Raw genomic sequence first — 19,180 nt, 5'->3', positions numbered from 1 at the left:
CAGCCCTCTAGACAGGCCAGGAAGGGTAGCTGCTTGCGTCCGGGCAGAGAGGATGCCCAGAGCCGGGAAGTCTTGGGAGATGTTCCCCGGCTGTGTGAGGAGGAAGGGGGCAGGAGTGGGTATGGGGAGGGGTCTGGGGACACTGAGCACGGGCTGGGCTCACAGGCGCAGACGGACCCGGCTTTTGGAATCCTGTGGGCCCCACACACTCCTCTCACTCGGACTGAGCTGGGCCAAGACCCGGCCTTCAAGACCGCGCTGCCCGCCCCCAGCACTGCCGCCATCTGACTCCGCTTTGACCCCCCTCACCCCGGGAGGAGCGGGCCTCTGGGGGGCCGAGGACGACCAGGCAGACCCTCTGCTCTGGGGGGCCTTCGTGGTCGAGGCCTCAGCCTCCTCCTCAGACTGCTGGGGGTGGGTCTTCACCGCTCAGACTTGCCCCTCATCTCTGGGGGGAGAACGCGGAACCACCCTTCTCAAGGTTCAGAACCCTGATGTATTACAGGTCCAGCTGGTTCAGCGTTCGTCTACAGGGCACTGGTGGGAAGATGGGCACTGGGCTGGGCTGTACCTCGTCCTGACACTGACCAGCGAGGGGACCCCCGGCAAGCTACGGGGCACCTTGGGCTCCCGCTCTCATTTCTGGAAGCGGAAGGTGGAGCAGTTCTAATTTGTGACGACTCTGCCCTGTAATCCCAGTTCTGACAGCTGCCCAGTGAACACAATCCCGGGAAGGACAGCGTTGCTATGTGCTGAGGATTTGACGTATCATCCCAGCCACCGAGGAGCTGGGATTATTATCTCCGTTTTGTCAGATGGGTGAGTGAGGTTTAAAAACCTTCTGTCTCCAGCAAAGGCAGAGCCGGAGCACCCAAATGTCTGCCTTGAGTAGGTGATGAGGTTGACTTTTTCAAAGCTTTCCCTGACGACTCCCTACAAACAGGGCATTTTCTTGTGCTGGACACAAAAATGGAAAACTTTCCACCCTCCAGGCAGCTGACCAGGGCACCTGCTGTCCTGCGTGTCACTGTCACCCTGATGGAAGGTGCTAGTCCCTGTGTGGCCACTCGCAGCAAAGACCCGGTGTGATGGAGCCTCTGACAGCACCCCTGTGGGGAGGGGTGAGGATGCAGGTGGATTCTGTCCCTTCCCCACTTCCAGGACTGACCCCGACGCTCCTGCAAGGCCGTGGGCTGCAGCAGGAGGGGGTGGAAAGTCCTCCTCCCTTGCCCAGCTCTCCCCGACATCCACGTCCCCAGAGATGGAGGAAAGGCTACAAAGCAGCTGCCCCTCCCCCATGTGGCGAAGGCAGAGAGTGTCCCCGGGAGCCTTCAGGCGATGGCCTTGGGTGGCTGGTGTGGGCTTGGGAAGAAGAAAGTGGGCCGAGGAGACATCTTGTGAGGCCGCGGTGTAGAAGTAGCCACCCAGGACTCCCTGGGCCCAGGCCACGGGCTGCCTCGGCCACTTTTCAACTTCGTCTGAGCAAAGGCTGAAATTAGGTGGGCCTCACACTGGGAGCAAAGCAGACAAAATTAAAAGAAAACGTATTCTGTCTCCTCTGTTCTCCAGTAATCAACGGCGGTAAACAGCTGAGAGCCCGTCCTTTCAGAGAAGGATATAGAGACAGACAGCCCAGTTTGTGATCAGAGCCAAAGAAAATGAGAATTTGTCTGTTTTGTTTGCTTGCATTTTAGCTCAACCTCCTGGCACCCTGGCCCCTGGGTCAAGGGGGCCTGAGTCTTCCCTGCCAGCCTGCCCTGGACCACGGCTGGAAAGATGGGGCAGGTACCTGTGTGCCAGGCTGCTGTGCAGGTGGGAAGCCCATGACCCATGAATCTCCCTCCAACTCCTCTGCCAAGCCCTTCCCACTAGAGGGGCTCAGCGGCTTCCAAGGTTCCTAGAGAAGCACCGTGCCAACCTGGACAGCCTGGGCTGGGCAGGGCCAGCAGGAGGCAGGTGGGCCTGGGTACTCTCGCTGCAGCCCAAAACAGCAGGCTCGTCCTTGTGCCTCTGACCTCTGCCCAGCCAGGCCGAGGACGTTCACTTCAAGGCTCCCGGGGTGGCCCGTGTCCCAGGTTCGTCAGAGTCAGAGAAAGAATAAAGCCAGGAAGAGCAGAAAGAGTAAGTGGAATAAATGGAAAAATCAAGACCTTTTTCCTTGGTCCTGCTTACCCGCTAAGGACACCGAGAACCAAATTAAGTACAAAAAATGACCCTATGATGATTAGTGTAACAAAATAGATCCAGGGCCAGTCCCTTCCCACGGCATCATTGACCTGGAAGAACGGAATCACAGTCAGTGTGGCTCGGCGAGCAGCTGAGCACGGCCCCGCCCGTCCCGGGCCCGACGCCGACCAGATAGTGCCGGGACCAGGGCCTCTAGGTCATCAGAGGCCAAACGGCCTGCCCAGCCAAGGCTAAGCGTGTGCGGCTGAATGGAGATCTTCTCTGGTTTTCCTGGGCCTGGTGACGGATACAGCGGACCCTGGGGCCTTGCTCAGCTGCGTCGTAAAAAGGACACAGAAACGGTCAGCTTACCCGCTCAACACACCAAGAACCAGATTTAGAACGAAAAAGGATCCAAAGATGACCAGACTGACAAAATACACCCAGGGTAACTCGTAGCCCATAGCGTCCTGCATCTGGAAAGATGAAGACAGTTAGAGAGACAGAAGCAGAAGTGAGTCAAAGCAAGTAGGCAGGGAGGCAGGGAGGCTGTGAGCAGAGGCTGGGGTGGGAGGAGACCACTATCACCCGGCACTAGCTTGACCCAAATGCCCCGTGACCCTGACCTGAGCTGGAAGGACCTGGGCGGGCTCTGCCTCAGGGGGAGCCTTGTCTGGCTTTCTCTGTCCTTTTATTTTCTGGAACAAAATTGCCCTCTGATGTTTTCTATTCACTTGTCTAAGAAGCTGGGTCACCTCAAAAGTGGTTTTTTCCATGAGACGGTGTGGCTGAGTTGGGTTTATGTGGCCACTGCGCCCGGCACCCTCAGCTCTGAGGGACCAGCTGGCGGTTAGAACTTTCGGGGACACGTGGGGAGGCATCTTCCTCAAGGGGTGAACCCCGGGCCCCGAGTTTAGGGTGGACGGGGCTGCGTTGTCGGCACCATAGGCCTCGGGCCAGGGAGGACGGCCGTTCAGGTTTGGGCTCAGGGAAAGGCTCCTGTGCCTGCAACTCACGGGACCACGGAGACCCCGTGCAAGGTCAACACCCCCAAGTTTCCAAAATTCGTGAAGTGCATAGGCTTCCCGAATGAGCTACATCCGTGGTCCTCAAGGTGAAGTCCCTGGACCAGCAGCACTGGCCGCACCAGGGGACCTGGGAACGAGTTTGGAACCACACACCGTGGGCCCCGCATCCACACTGGGGGCTCCCGGTGACCATGTTCTCACAAGCCCTGCGGTGAGTCCGATGTGAGCTGAGGTTTGAGAACCGCTGGTCCACGGCCCCCAGCCTCCAAGGCATCAACATGACAGAGGCTGTGATCCCCTGCACCCAGGTCCACAGGGCGGCTCGTGTGCTCTGAGAAGCACCGACCGGTTTGCAGTGTCGCCTCCCGTGTGTCCTTTCCAAATCTGCTCATGTTCACACGGGATTAAGGTATCTTGGTGGAGGCACCTGACCAATGTGGCCACAGGGCAGAGCACACAGCTGTGTCCCGGCCTCGGGGTCATTGGTTTGCGCCGCATAAGAAAAAGGTTGGGAAAGTCTCTCCCAACATGCGACTCTCCTGGGTCACAATTCTATCCAACGTAACTGGAGCCTGTGGAGCATCCCGCTGCCACGCGGCCACTCTGTTTTTCACGCAGCGCGTACACTTTCCAAGTGTATGATCTGCTCACTACTGTGTGTTGTTTGTCCTCTGTGCTGGGGTGCAAGCGGCATGAGAATGGGCACTGGGTGTGTCCTGTGCCCCCAAGTGCCCAGAACAAGGCTCAGGGACGCCTACAGGGTGGATGGACGGGCCCTTTCTGTGCCGGGCCTGCTGGCCACGGGAGGCCCTTGCTCTAGGGGGACAGGCGAGTGGATGCCGGGTGGCAAATGCAGCTGCAGGGGTGCAGGTGCATGGTCACGCATGGCCATGAGAGGCTGCAGTGAGGCCGGACTGGGTGGCATGGGGGGGGGCACTGTAACAGGGGGAAGGGCAGGGACAGCAAGGCTGCCCAGAGGCCACGTGGTCCTGCCCCGGGAAGGGGTTCCAGGAACTGGCAAGTGTTGGAAACGGCGCCAGCAGCATGAAGCACCCAGCGCAACAGCAACCGAGAGGAGGGCAGGGCACCGAGGTCTGCGGGGTCAGACGCTGCCCCATCACAGGAACCGGGAGCCTCCTTCCTGAGCCAAGGCTGCCAAGGAATCGGCACAGGGCTGCCCAGAGACACGCTCACTCCCAGGAGGAGACAACAAGCCTGGAGGACATGGGGGGTGACGGGGTCAGAGGGCCACAGGGCCCACCGACCATAGGCCACGTGGTGATGGTGGAGGGCCGTGGTGCCAGGCGTGTGTCATGGGTCACAGCGGGGATTGTGACACGATCTTTCTTCATTCTCAGTGGCCGTCATCTCAGCATCCTTGTTTGTTGGGCAAGGATTTCCTGAGTGCCTGTGCAGGGTGGGAACAGCTGAGACGGGAGGTCCATGGTCCCAGGACACCCCGTCCTCATAGCTCCTCCCAGACTAGACCCTGCCAGTGCTGTGGGAGGAGGGCTGGCCAGGAAGCCCTGGGAAGGCTGGACCTCGGGGGGGTGGGGGTGGGGATGGGCACAAGCACACGCCACCAGCCGAGTCCTGATCACCTGGCCTGGCTTCTCTGTCCTCACCCAGGAAGCCTTCCCCCACGAGCGGCTGGGAATCACAGGCACAGAGGGGCTTGTCCTGGGCAGCGACCTGGCTCCCCCCTAGGGCAGACCCCACCTTCCTTGGGAGGCCACGGCCAGCTGGCCCCAGGCCACCCTCTTGGACCTGCTCCAGAGCCAGACAGACAGGGGCAGGGAGGGAGGGCTGGCGCCTCAGCAGCCTCCTTGGGGGAGATCTCCCCTGGCTGGTTCCTCATGCCCTATATTTTGTGAACATTTAAGCTCACGGAAAATGCAGTCCTCCAGGCCACACACCTCTGATGATTCAAGAAACCCACGAGCCTCGGAGGCTTCCTGGGGCCCCTATGTAGTTTGGATGTCCTTTCCTCTGGGCCACAGGCGAGGGGCATGGCATCCAGCATCACTAGGACCTCACATGATGGAGCTACACAACTTGAGACCCCATAGATACCCCAAAGCCAGCCTCATGATAACCTCTTGACTCCTAGATAACCTCCCGACCCCTAGATACCCCATAGCCAGCCTCATGGTAACCTCACAATCCCCAGATAACTTCAGAACCCAGGGACACCCCATGAAGAGACAGGGTCTCGTCCAGGGGACGCATGGCCTCCACCTGTCCCTTACCCAACTCTTTGGTCTCCTCTGAGGCTGTGGGCGGGTCTCTCCAAGGGTCAACGTTGAGGTCATGGGTATGCAGTGGGAGATGGGAGGACGGGTGAGAGGTGACCAAGCTCCCAGGGGTCCTGGCCCCACCCTCACCCCACCATGGCCTGTGAGCAGCCAGAGGGGCCTCTGGGCCTACCAGGCCCTGGCCTCGTGCCTCCCTCCACGACCCCCTTTTGCCCTGGGCCCCCTGCTCCAGGGTGGCCTGGGCACCAGTGCACGTGCGGGCGGCTCTGAAGTAGGGCAGCGCCCGTAGTGGGAGATGGATGGCTTCAATCAGCCCCAGTGGAGCTGTTAAGAAGAGAAGAATAAATAAAGCCATATTTTTAAAAATGACCCAGATTGCTGACATCCTTATTTAGAGGTGAAAAAGGACAGGTCTTCTCAGAGCACTGAAGCCAGGCATTTCTCTGGCCCCTGTAGGGAAGGGGCATGGAGAAGCACGCCGGGGCCTGCCACCTGCAGCCCCTTGGCCCCTGGGCTGGGACCTCACAGGGTGACCTAGCCTTTGCAGAAACACACATCTTACTCTCCCCCTACATCTAATTCCTGGAGGGAACCACAGCCTCGAACCTTCAAATGCAACAGACACGTTTACCCTGAAAGAAAACGCAGGAGGAACAGCAGCTCCAGCCCCATCTCCTGGGGGCCTCTCTCCACCCCAGCTGATTCCCGGGGCATTTCGCGTCTGGCATTTCCGCCTCTAAGGTCTGGGCACAGGCACCGCAGGTCCCCAAAGGCTGAGCAGTTTGAGGGCCGCAGGAGGCTGTCACCTGCTGTCAAAGGCAGGAGGTGCAGCCCGTAAAAGTCACAGTGCTCTGCAGGGACTGTCATCAGAGGGCAGAGTCTGCTCTGCCCTGAAAGCCAGTGCCCTGGCTGATGGCCGGGTGAGCCCCTGACCTTTGTCACCTTGCCTGCAGGACACGGGGTCCATCCACAGGTCACTGGGGAGCAGGCTGGAGGACAGTCTCACCCAATCCCTCCTGCCCCTCCTGCCCCTGCTCGTGGCACCAGGAAGGCCCGGATGGTATAGGAGACGCCGGCAGGCCCACCACCAAGGAGGCCAATAAAACCAGCTCCTCCCGGACTCGGCCGGGGCCCCGCATGGAGTGGGCGTGGCGTGGAGGCCCGTGGAGGCCTGTGCCTGGACGCTGTTGTCCCTGGTGGGCCTCTGGCACTTGGTGATACCGCCGGGGCGGCCGGGATGATTCTTGGGTCTGTTAGGAGCCCAAAGAAGGTTCTCTCCCAGCCCCAGACTAGTATAAAGCTGGCTTTTCCTTCTCTCCTGCTCCACACCCAGCTCAAGGGCAGCAAAACCCCGCCTCCTCCATGAAGCTCTCCCTGCTCTCACCGAGCCCTGCGTGGAAGCCACGTTTCTCTGTGTCTCCATCTTTCCAATTAGACCCAAACTCTTTGAGCGCGGGCCTGGAAACCCTGTAAATGCTCACTTAATGTTTGTTCAATTGAATTACTGAGTAATAAGGACTTGCCTAATGCTGGTGAAATGAATAAAACAAAACCTAATAAGTAAATGAATAATAGCTTTGAGAGATGCGAACTCCCATTCTTAATATGCTTATAAACCACGAGTTTATTGTTTAGGTAACAGATTCTCTGTATAAAGAGGCGGGGGCTGAGTGGTCATGCTCTAACTAGGGCAGATTCAGGGTTTAGGACCGGAGGGTCCCGAGAAGCCCTAACACCTTCTCTACCTCATCCCTGTTAAGGAGCCCAGGGTGCTCTCTCTGGGTGACTGGAGGATTCTTCCTCAGCTTTTCACTTTGAATGACTATTGGGTCATCCGTAGAACTCAGCCCCACCAACTCTGCTTGAAGATGCCTTCAGAGGCTCGTTTTCCAAATTTGTAGTGAAAAGAGGTGGAGATGGAGTGGGAGAAAATAGGGTAAAACACCTGATTTCCACTTGCTTGGATGCAAAAGACCTTCATCATAAACCAGGGATATTTCGGCAGTACCGAGAGCAGAGATCACCGGCCGTGTGTGTGTGTGTGTGTGTGTGTGTGTGTGTGTGTGTGTGTATGTGCACGCACATGCGCACGTGTGTGCGTGCGTGTGTTTAGGAGGAATCCCTTCCCAGTGGGTCCACACGTGTGAGTGTGGAGCTGACCACGGACTTGTGCAAAGTTAAAACCTTAGACTCCCGTTCCCAGGGTCTCCTGCTGAATCAAAACCAAGGCACATACTACAGAACACACATCTTTATATGATTTCTCATGAAGTATTCTTTCTCATCTTAGTTTCAAGCTGAACTTCTAATTTTTAAAAATCAGCAGAAGAGCTGGCCGTGGAGAAACTAACTGGGGAAAACGCAAGGGGTGTCAGGAAGAGGGGGACCAGGGAGTTGGTGGAGGAGGCGAGCCCGGGACCCAGGCCAGAGGGCTCTCCTGTGCCGCACAGGACGCAGTGTCCTTGGGGCCCAGGTCAGAGGGCATCAAGGGCAGAGGTCACGACGGACAGTCCTCTCAATGGACCGCTGTTGAGGCACTGAGATTCCTGAAGCACTTGGTGCCTACTCGGAGCCCCCTCTGACGGCTGCCCCCTCCCCACCACCGTCGCCGGCCACCCTCCCTGGGAGTCCTCCCCCCGGGTCAGGGCCGCGCTGCTGTCCCCGCGAGCAGGGGCGATGAGCAGACTCTAATGCACGATGGCGTGACCTGGCTACACGTGGAGGGGGTGCTTAGATTCCAAAGAGATCCATGTCTGAGAACCTACAGATTGTCTCGGCTCAGGAGGCACAAGCCCCAAATGCACAAGAAAGCCGCCTGGAGCGGCACGCCGCCGGGTGGAACAAAACACGCCAGAGAGGAGACCAGCAGACGTGACACCCATGGGGGACGGCCCGACAGGGCTTCCTTCTCTCGGAGCTGCTCCTGAAGGCAGCCCAACCTTTCACGCCATTGCTCTCCCCACTATTTTTCAGAGGTGTGGACTTTCTGATAGTAAGTGGGGAAGCTTTGCCTAAGAAGCCATTTCCCAAGGAAATCCCACTTCCAAGGCCCAGCTTTGGCTTGGTTTCCAAATCCCCGGGTCTCCCCCTCGACCTCCCACCGTTGCCTGCAGACTCCTAGAATCGGGCCACAGGGAAGGGAAGTGGGGGCGCTGCTCAGGGCGCCGTCCCAACAGGCGGCGTTCACACCCGAGGCGACGTCTGAGTACGGCTGCCCAGGCTTGCTCGTGCCGGCTGTCCGCTAACTACAAAGTCACGAGCTCGGGATGAGACAATGGTAGCAGACTCTATGCCACCCCAGGAGGAGGCCGGTGCCTGCTCCCGGCCTTCCGCCCCAAGTCAGCTGCCCCTTGGTTCTGCAGTGGCCTGTCTGCTCCCTAGGGCCTCGAACCAGCTGGTGGTGTCCAGTCTCTGCAACGCCTGGAGTCGGGGCTGCCCCGCCCCCACGTCCTCTAGACTGGCCCCTGGGGCTTGGGGGAAACTCATTCCTCTGACTGGAGGACCCTGCTCCTCACCGTCCATGGAAACTGTCTCCCTAGATGGGTTCAAACCAGTGGCACCAAAGCAGTGCCGTGCGATTCAGTGCCTTAGGCTCCAGGGGATTCGAGCTCCAGGCAGGGCGTCGGAACCTCCCGGGAACATGTGCAGGTGCGGGTGCTGGGGCCGGACTCTCAGCGTCTGGTCCCATGGCTGGGGACAGGGGTGTGGGGGTTGTGCGGGCCTCTCCCTGCTTAGAAAGCTCCGTGCTTTACACCAAAGCACGCAGAGGTGTGAGCGTCTGCGGGTCTGGGGAAGGCATCCCGAGGGGAGGAAGGCGGGGAGAGGGAGGAAGGAGGAGGAAGGAGGAGATGCCAGAGAGGTGAAAGCCACCAGAGGAAGAGTGTGCAGGCAGGCGCTTTGGGCTGGGAGGGGCTTCCCTCGTGAGCACCCACCAGGACACTCCGTTTCGGTGTCAGGGGGTGTGTGGGTAGGTGTGCACGTATGCACACATGTGCGTGCACACACACACGCGTGCACACACACACGCACACACACACACGGCTTGGCCGTTCAGGAAAGGTGCTGGGAAGGTCAGGGCGAGGCTGTCCCGTGGACCTGGGACTGTCCCCACCTCTGACACTCCCCAGTCCTGGCCCGCACTCGTCACCACCCCCCCACCCCGGGGGTGGGGAAAGCACAACACAGCTGCTGAAAATTGCGGGTTGCTGTACGTGCTCTTCTCACCCCCACTCTGGCTGTCGCTGTGACAGCGCCTCCTTGGGTCACATCTGGCTGCTGGGGGGACAGGGAGGGAGGGATGAAGGAGGATCACAAAAATACATCAGGGCCATCAGCCAAGTAAATTATACCTATTCCCCCAACCCCACACCCACCCACCACCACCCTGCCCTCAATTGGATGCCATGGGAGGCGTTTCCATGGCAACTTGAGGTGCAGGTTTGAAGCTTGTGTGATGAGGCTCCAAAGTGCAGTTCCACACAACTGTGTGTTCGGCGCTGCCTGTTTGCAAAAGGATGTCTCTGTCCTTGGCTGGCAAGAGGGACTCACCCAAGGCAGAAGGGCCCGTTAGGGTCACTTTTGAATTTGATCCGCTTTGCTAAACGAAATTAAATTTGCCTGGGCAGAGTAAGCTCAAGTCCCTTTGTCTCGCAAATTATTCAAAACCATGTTCTTACTGAGGATGAGCCTGGGAGATGTGTTCCAATGTTCCACCTCAATTTGACAGAGAGGTGACACTTTCTGAAAGTGTCCCAGCATGGACACCCTATGGGGCTCCAATGACACCCCCATTGTTCAGTTTAGGTCTAGTTGGCTTCCCTGCACTGAGCTGGGTGTTGTTGTGTCTGAGTCCCTAGGATCCAGGCACCTCCAGCAAGGAACGCTCGAAACTTTCTGCAGGGTACAAGGCACTTGGGCACGTTTCAGCTGGTTCTGCGCAGAGAGGTACACATTTCACGGCAACACTGAGTCTCAGCTTGCCAACTCTACCCCATAAACTGGGAGAAGAGGGCTTTTGACTTGTTGAAAAGCAACTTAGAAGCTACAATGCCCAGAATGTGCAGAGCATCTCTGAGCAGCTCCGGGACTCCTCCTGGTCCAGAAGGAGGGCCACATCTCTCCTGGCACTAGTTCTCCCCAGCCCAGCAGCTTGGCTCACTGGGAAGGCGTCCACACCCCTCTCCCTCCGCGAGCAGCCTCTTAGACCGTTTTCAGGACAGCCAAATCCATCTGACTATTTGCGAAACTCTGGGTGCGATGGCATTTTCAAGCCTGGCATCAAGCATTTCCCACCCAAACGCTGGAACATAGCACTGGGTTCTGTCAAGTCAGTTCTCACGTGGAAGCAGGAGATGCTACAAATAATTACATTTTCTGGAATTTTTATAAATAATGAACTTGACTGCCAGAATGGAGACAGATCGAATATGGTGTGTTTGCTTCTGGGGCAGCCTGCATGAAAATCTGGCACCTCAGCAGCTCGAACGCTGGCAAAGTAGTGTTTGCTGCTGGCTAATAAAAAGAGCGTCTTTAAGGTAAAAGGAGATTTACTGCTGATTGGCTGGCACTTGAGAAGCGGCATTTCTGCATAAGCATCACATAACCAGCAGAGCGTTTTGTCAGTAGTGAAAAGGATGGCGATGCGTTTGTCTGATGGACTATTCTGATATAACGAGGTAAGATTAACACGACAAATAAAAACACGATAGCATGCCATGATGCTACACGATTCAATAAAAATTGTTTCCTCTTAGAAGACTCAAGCCTGAGTTTTCTCTTTAGCCCTAGAAATTGCACCCTGTGCCCTCCAGCTCTCTTTTGGGGACAGAGGCAGGACACGGATAGGGACTGAAGGAGCCCCACAAGGGAAGAGGAACTGAGGACCCTTGTGTCCGGATCCGCCGTGTCCCCACTGTGCTGTGTGCCAGCATTTCTCACGGAGGACAAACAAAGGGTGACACTTCTCTTGGACTGGTGGGCAGAGAGACTCATCAGGGTGAGAGCCTTAAGCTTTGTTTCTCAGGCAAGACCTGGAAGAAATCAAAGGACCTCACCGACCGTTCCAACCTAGTGTGTATGTGACCGTGTCACGGGGAGGACAGAGAAGGCAGACATTGTCAAGGAGAAGCGCGCAGCCTGCGGGCTCCCCACCCCTGCCCCACCCATCCCGAGGACGTACCCAGTAGAGGACGTCGGTCCAGCCCTCCATGGTGATGCACTGGAACACGGTCAGCATGGCGAAGGCGAAGTTGTCGAAGTTGGTGATGCCGTGCTTGGGCCCATCCCAGCCTGGCCTGCACACTGTGCCGTTCTGGCACTGCCGCCCGTGGCCCGTCTCCAGGGCACAGGGGGAGGGGTCGTCTTCTGCTGGGACATCTCAAATGGCCAGGGGAAACGAGAAGGAAGCCAAGGGTGGGAGGAGAGGGACAGGCAGAGAAAGAAGAGAGAAGTTAGAGAGAAAAGTTATGGGCGAGGCTAGTGGGACAGCAAACGACCCCAGCGGCAACAACACAGGACACGGTTACATCAATGCCCCAAACATGAAGTGAACCACACAAGGAACTAGGTATTCATTTGGGGCTGCCATCAATTTAGAAAGTCAGTGCTTTCAACTAATTGTAAAACTATATGTTAACCTCAGTCATTGATTTCAAAGGCGGGAGGGCTGCTGCCCGTCAAATGGCCAATTAAAATAGAACCATGATGCAACTTCTCTTAGTGTAAAACATCAGTCATTGATTTCAAAGGCGGGAGGGCTGCTGCCCGTCAAATGGCCAATTAAAATAGAATCATGATGCAACTTCTCTTAGTGTAAAACATCCTGGAACATGGTACCGAGTCCTCATCTTCTTTTTCTTTTAATTTTTAAAAATTATTTATTTATTTATCTATTTTGAGTTGACTTTTGGGCTGCTGTTATTTTTTTTGGGGGGGGGGAGCTGCAGCGTGTGGCATGCGAAGCTTCCCTGACCAGGGATCGCACCTGCGCCCGCTGCATCAGAAGGGTGGCGTCTTAACCACTGGACCACCAGGGAAGTCCCCTCATCTTCTTTTTTTGGTGGTCAAGTATCTATAGACGCTTCCACTGGAATGCCAGAGTTTAGGGCGAGGGCACAGTTGATTGGAAGATTCTTTCACATAATTGGCCAGAGATCCGGCCCCGTAATACTTTCGGACTCCACATGGGTCCGTGGCATATTACAAGATGCTTTACCAGGGAAGCAAGTCACTTCACAGCAGACGGCTTCTTGATGAAGGAAGGAAAATAAATTCTGATGGTGAGAAAAGTACCCACTACAGAGCTTTATCCCAGCCCCTGAGCACAAATGCCACTGCAGTATTTTGTGCGTGTCGCGTGGAACCTTGCGGACTGTCCTTTTCTCCAGCATCAGGACCTCGCAGGAGAGACCTGTCTTGACGTCTAATCAGGACAGAGTGGATGTGGGTGACGGGGAAGATGCTCCCCAGGCATCGAGTACTCTGGGCTTCTTCAGGAAATAGCATAACACCTCCCTTGGCCGCAGGCTGTGCTCGGGCTAATTCCACATGCCAGGAATAGCTGCTAGGAAATTAGTGAGTTAAGATAGTTTTTGTGTGGAGATCATTGGTAAATTGAACTAAGACTTGGCTGAGCTAAGAATTTCCATTTTGGTAAAATACCGAGAGTCTTGGTCCCAGCTGTGGGAGGTAACAGCGTGGAATTCTCAGAAGTTTGTGAAATTAAGGACATTGTTTTGTGCTTGTAGAAAGAAACAGTAATAAGCAGAATGGACCTTAGTTCTAACAAACAAAAGATCACCCCCGGCTTCAGTGGAGATGTGCCCCCCAGAGAGGATGTGCTGGTCATCACTCATTTGGAGACTCCAGGCCACCAGTTTCCTCTCTGGTTTCAAGCATACCCAAGCAATCAGGGTGCGAGGACTCTGTACGGAGACTACTGGTTGCTGGGCTGTTTCTCAGTTTGTGGCTTCAAATTGTAGCTGTTTGCTCCCGGGAGGAAGAGAGCAGAGGAATATTAATCTTTAACTAAGGGTGACTCTTAGGGGTGTGGATTGAGCTGTGTGGTTGGAGAAATATGCTGTCTTGTGTCCTCTTGGCTTTTTTCCTTTCTCTCTCTTTTTAACAGCTTCATTGAAATATAATTTACATGCCGTGCAATTCATCAGTGAACACGGACAGCTCAGTTATTTTTAGTAAATTTATAGAGCTGTCCAGCCATCGCTACAACCCATTTGGACACGCTTCCGTCGCCTCAGATTCCCGAGGCCCTGCTCCCCTCCACCCCTGGCAGCCACACCTGCTGTCTGTCTACAGTCTGCCTGCCTAGGAACCTCACGTGGATGGAAACACATGCTAGGTGGCTTTTGGGGCCCATCTTCTTTCACGTAGCATTTTGTTTCGAAGTCTGTTCCTTTCCACGGCTGTATAAGTCACTGTGCGTTTATCAGCTTGCCTGCTGATGGACAGCTGGCCAGCGTCCAGGCTGGGGCCACTGTGAGTAGTACGGCTTCTTGGCTTGTTCCAGGCCTGGTGCTTCAGGTTGTGTGTCTGTGTGATGACCAAGGAGCTCCCTGGTCCCTGAATGAAAAGGGATGACAATGTCCCCACTGTTTCCTGCTCTGGGGTCTGGCCCCCAGGAGGCCTCCATTCACAGAACGGAACTCCGGTCACAGTTCTTTTTTGTGACTTTTGAAATTTTGAAATCTTGGGAGATTTGGATGTGAGATTAAGTAACGGGAAGCTGTAAAATGATGGAACCTAGGAAGTGAATTGCAAACCTAAGGAACACATAAGAAAGTGGGTAACAAGCATCTGAAAATTGAGAGTCAGTGGACTGGAAACCCAAGAACCAAACAGACCATAAATTCTGTCAGGTCTCACCTGCTTAGTAACCCGCTTTCTAGAATGATGTGTTCAGTCACTGTGACAAAAGTGCTGGAATGATGAAAGATGAGACAAAAGAGAAGGTGAACAAAATAGAGGGAAACCTGTGTTTCTCCGGTCTTGCTTTCTAGTGCAATAGAGATGCTGCTAATCTTTGCACTGTGAGTGCTAATCTCATAGCTTTCCCTGCATCTCAGTTCTTAAAAACAGGCAGAAATGAGGAAAAGGCGAAGGCTGCCAAAGAGAGTTCTGAGTGCCCTCAAGGAAGGAAAACATATCTGGGGGCTTTACAAATGTATGTTGAAAAGAAAACAGCATCCAGGGGACGTGAGCTCATTAATTAAAGAGAGAGGATGACATTTAGAAAGATGGCCTACAGGATCAAGTGCCACTCTGCTATTTTAAATCTGTCTTGAACAACAATAAAAAAAAAAAGATTTGAGAACAATTAAGGAGCAATAATGATCTGGTAAAAATAGGTATCTATAAAAAGCACTAAAGGGAACACTTGAAAAATGTGAGCACACGCAAATCAGCGGGTCTTGGTTACACGCACTTGAGGGTGAGGGGAAATTAGCTTGAATGTGAAGATGTGTTGGATTCTCTGCAGAGCCATGAATTCCCACAGGGGAAATGGGGATATGAAGTTGGAGAAAGAACCAAAGCCATGCGGGCTCGGTGTTTTAAACAGAAGTGGAGAGAGGTGGGGTCATCCTGGAAAGTGCAAATTAAGTGTGTGGTAAAAGGATGGATGCTAAGATGAGCAGAGGTTTTGGAACCGCAGTTAATACCAACAAGAGCACGAAATCTGGGAGAACGCCAGTGAGGGGTTCCAAGGAGAAATCACCAAAGACAAAGCCAATTACTTTTTTAGGCCCCAACTTTAAGGAGTGAATAGGCTGAAAGTGATTTCATTTCTGGGTTTCAGCCAACCAATTCTCTGCCAGTCTCAGGGGTAATTATTGTGCTTGGGAGAGCTATTCAGAGTGACCTGGCTAGGAGCACCACCAAACAGATGGGACGACCAGAAACAAAAAGGATCGACATATGGTGATGTATCTGTTGAGGAACAGGGAAGGCGCCTTGCAGATGCTTCCGGGATCGGGGGAAATCGCCTCTCCTGAGACCACGTCTGCAGGGCCTGGAAGGGACAGCCTGGAGGCTGGACAATGGTTCACCCGCTGCTTCAGAGCTTTCTGGTATGGGTTTGATAGGAAGCACAGCTCAAAATCCAAGGCCTCTGAAGATCTACAAGTTCACAAAATAATCTCAAAGTGTAAAAGTAATCTGATGTAAATTTCTGTGAAAAAATCAAGACAAGGACTCACAAGTACTTTTGCATAATCTACGTTTGCAGAAAAATATGGGAATTCAATCCGAAGTCTAAAATTTAAAAAAGACACCCATTCCAAAGGTGATGCAAACTTCTCCAAAACTGGATTCAAAGACTGAAGGCTGCGGGTCCTCTATTCTATGGCTGCATTGAATGTGTCCGGATTCTCACACATGTCCCTCTTTGTCAGCACTGATCAGTGTGTGGGTGGAAGAGGCCCCCATGACAGGAGAGCGTCCTGGACGGCTGTCGGACGCAGGTTCAGGTGCAGGCGGTCAGTGAGTACCAGCGTGCCGAGCGCTGGGTGGAACAGCCTCTGCAGCCAGTGTCCTGGGCCCCCTTCCTGCAGGTGGCTGGCTCCACGCACAGTGAGGTCCCCTTCCCGGCAGGGCTGGTGGGGCTCCTCTCTCGGGAGCGGGTCCCCGAGGTCTGTCCTCTGGGCACCCTGACTCCCCGGGCTGACGGTGTTTCCACGATGGGGGTCGATTCTCTTCTGAACCCAGTGGTGGGGGCAGCGAGGTAAACCCATCATGTAAATAATCTGGGCGTTTTCTGGGAGGAAGTAGGCAGTGTCTCAGGTATGTTTCCTGGTCTGTTTACTCTCAGGGACGGACAGCAGTGTCGTCCCAGACTGGCCATCCACTCAGCCAGGCCAGGTCTGCTCTGTTTCCTGAGAGCATGGAGGCCACTGAAGGTCTCGGCAGGCCTGCGGCTGCCCCGTCCAACACAGAGGAGCCCATCACTCGAGCCGTCACGCCCACCATTTTCTGGCCGTTCGAGGCCACTTAAGTCCTGACCACAAAGTCAGAGGCTTCCAGGCAGTGCTGGCACAGCGCCCACCAGGATCCTGCCGTTCGTGGAAGACCCACTCTGGCCGCTTCCCTGTCGGGTGGCAGAAACCAGGGGCGGTGTGGGAGTAGCTCTCCCAGCTCAGCGCGCACAGACGCGTGGGGGCGGAGCTACTCAACGCACTCTCCCCACGTCCCTCTCCCCCACCTTGGTGCGCAGGTGAACCACACCACAGCCCATCACCCAGATGATGGGGTCTTCGGGACCCCGCACCCCTGTGCCAGCCTGAGGAGGCTGGGTCAAACGGGTCATTGACCATTTCAATACAATGGCATAAACTTAAGATGCTCTACGGTCGCTCTGAAGCAGGTCTTAGAATGAGCTGTAAGGAAGCCATGCAGTTAATACACACGTATTGTTTCAGGGCAGCTACAGATTGAGCCCAACAAAAGGAAGGATTTGAACTAAAAGGGAGAACATTATTCGTTGCATTATTGGGTATTTCTTTAAGCAAGGCTGGAAATCTCAGCATTTTAGCTGAAGTCAAGACCTAATTTCTTCAATTTTAAAAGAGCTTTTTTTTGTTTAATTTGACAGTTTACTTTATATAATTATGACCCAAGAAATTCTCTCAACTGTGAAAAAACAGTCTCCTCTTAGACTTGCCATCAAAAAAGTAAAAACAATCGTGTGTGTCTGTGACTATAGGTTTATAGTTTTAGGCTTTTGTTTCAACTGTGATCATATGCAAAGACCCAGCCAATCCGTCCAGATCACACAGCTCAGGGGATCCACTGTGGTTTTTGAATGTGAATAATCCATTTCACTCCCTCTTGAAAGGATGCTCCCCCCACCCCCAGGGCAGGGGGGTCAGGTTTAATTAACTGCCTGGGCTGAGCGAACTGAGAAGCAGCGTATGCAGAGAGGAAAGACGGCCCTTCAATGCTTCAGACACATGCTACCCTTTCTCCCCAAGATCTTGTTGTTTGAAAAAAAGTCACATAAATTAAACATGGCTAACCCCTTTCGGGGGTATTTTTTTAAACAAGTTTTTGTGTTAAACTACGAGGGTGAATCAAAAATTATCCACACTCTGGCTGTAGTATTTATAGAAGTTTTAATATAACCAGAATGCAGATAATTTTTGACTCACCCTTGTACTTTGTATAAAAGCCTTGCTGATTTCTGTTTAAATGTTTTAAAGGTACAGCTGAGATTTCAGTAACTGAAGACAGCAGTTTGTTGCCCGTCTGTCAAGCACAAACTCCAGTCCTTCCACGGTCAAGCTCAGTGAGCAGCACGGCTCGTTAAATGCACTGATTTATGGAAGAGATGCATAAAGAGGGTCTCAGAGGATGGGCCGGCGGACGCCCAAAGTAGAGACGCACCTCTCAGAGGAAAAGGAGTTTTGGGGCTGGCCGTCTTCCCCACCTGAACTGGGGGCCCCTGGACAGGAGGCAGAGACACTGATGCAGAGGAGCCAGGGTTGTCCCAAAGCTGAGAGGGACCCAGGGTTGTAACGGGAGAGCCCACCAGCTGAGGGTGGGGCTTGCCCCCCGGGGCACCTTTGATGACAAGCCACACTGAGGACGAGCAGGCAGAGACATAGAGCTTAGCTCTGATTCTTAAAATATTCAACGTTGGCTAAGCCCCTCGTTTAAAGAGTGCTTAGCAGTGCCGGACAGAGCGTGCGTTTAGCTATTTTAACAGATTCATCTTAAGGAAAACAAAAATTAGAACCGAGAGAAAAATACAATCTCTGCCTCTCCCGGCTGTGGAAACACAGGTGCTCGACGGCAGGGCCTCCCCGCCGGCTGTGGGAGGATGGCGCCCCCTTACCTGGGATGCCCTCCTGGCTGTAGCAGGTCTTGTGCATCTTCCCCATGAAGAGCTCCAGCCCGATGATGGCGTAGATGATGATGACGAACAGCACGAGCAGGGCGATGTGCAGCAGGGGGACCATGGCCTTGATGATGGAGTTCAGAACCACCTGCAGACCTGCAACGGCAACGCTCACTGTCCACCCGCCGCTGCTTGGAGCTCACGCGGTCGGCCCAGGCTCGCCCCACCGTGAAGGGTCTCACACGCCGGTTTCAGGTGAGGAAACCGTGGCTCCGAGTTACATGGTCAGAGAGACACCTGGGGCAGCTGGATCCAGGTGGCCCCGAGGCCAAACCTCCCCAGGAGCCACCTCCAAATGGCAGGAGGGGTAGAGCTGTCCTTCTAAGGGCATTTCAGCTGGGGAAGATGCAAACAGTCCTAGAGACGGATGGAGGTGATGTTGGCTTAGTGCTACTGAACTGTGCCCTTAGAAGTGGTTACATGAGACAATTTGGTTTGCATATATTACCACAATAAAATTCTTTTTCAAGTACCCAGATCCCTTCAGGGGAAAAAAAAAAGAGTAAATCAAAAAAACGTTCTTTCACAACTGGTCTTGTCAGTGTGACCCAGGGGTCTGCAGGCATATGCTGCCGTCTCATGAGGAGAAGGACCCCTCACTTATAAGCTGGACCATAAACACCCCAGAATGTTCCTTGTTTAAAGGAGATGTTGCACATGTTCATTTGTAAATGGAGGTTCCTGGCAAGCCCCCCTAGGTCTCCCCCAGACCCCAGAAAGCCATCCGTCAACAGGGGGGCACTGTCTCCATGTCCCAGAAGAGAAGTGGGGGAAGGGCAGGCTCCCCTGCTCACATAAGGGCCAGTCATGCAGAGGGTCTCTGG

General features: G+C 54.4%; 1 protein-coding gene across 2 annotated transcripts in view; it reads right to left on the bottom strand.

Annotated features, from left to right (window-relative positions):
* CACNA1C (calcium voltage-gated channel subunit alpha1 C) overlaps positions 1-19,180 on the bottom strand; it is a 475,916-nt gene that overhangs the window by 141,604 nt on the left and 315,132 nt on the right. For both annotated transcript variants that reach the window (XM_057703176.1, XM_057703175.1), the window contains exons 6-8: positions 18,294-18,452; positions 11,628-11,824; positions 2,173-2,276 (exon numbers count right to left, since the gene is read on the bottom strand). In XM_057703176.1, coding sequence (XP_057559159.1) covers positions 2,173-2,276; positions 11,628-11,824; positions 18,294-18,452 — 460 coding nt within the window. The remainder of the gene's footprint in view (positions 1-2,172; positions 2,277-11,627; positions 11,825-18,293; positions 18,453-19,180) is intronic.

Source organism: Hippopotamus amphibius, chromosome 12, assembly GCF_030028045.1.
Source record: "Hippopotamus amphibius kiboko isolate mHipAmp2 chromosome 12, mHipAmp2.hap2, whole genome shotgun sequence".
NCBI classification, from domain to species: domain Eukaryota; kingdom Metazoa; phylum Chordata; class Mammalia; order Artiodactyla; family Hippopotamidae; genus Hippopotamus; species Hippopotamus amphibius.
Note: the sequence above shows the minus strand (reverse complement) of the source record. Positions and strands in the feature narration are given on the sequence as shown.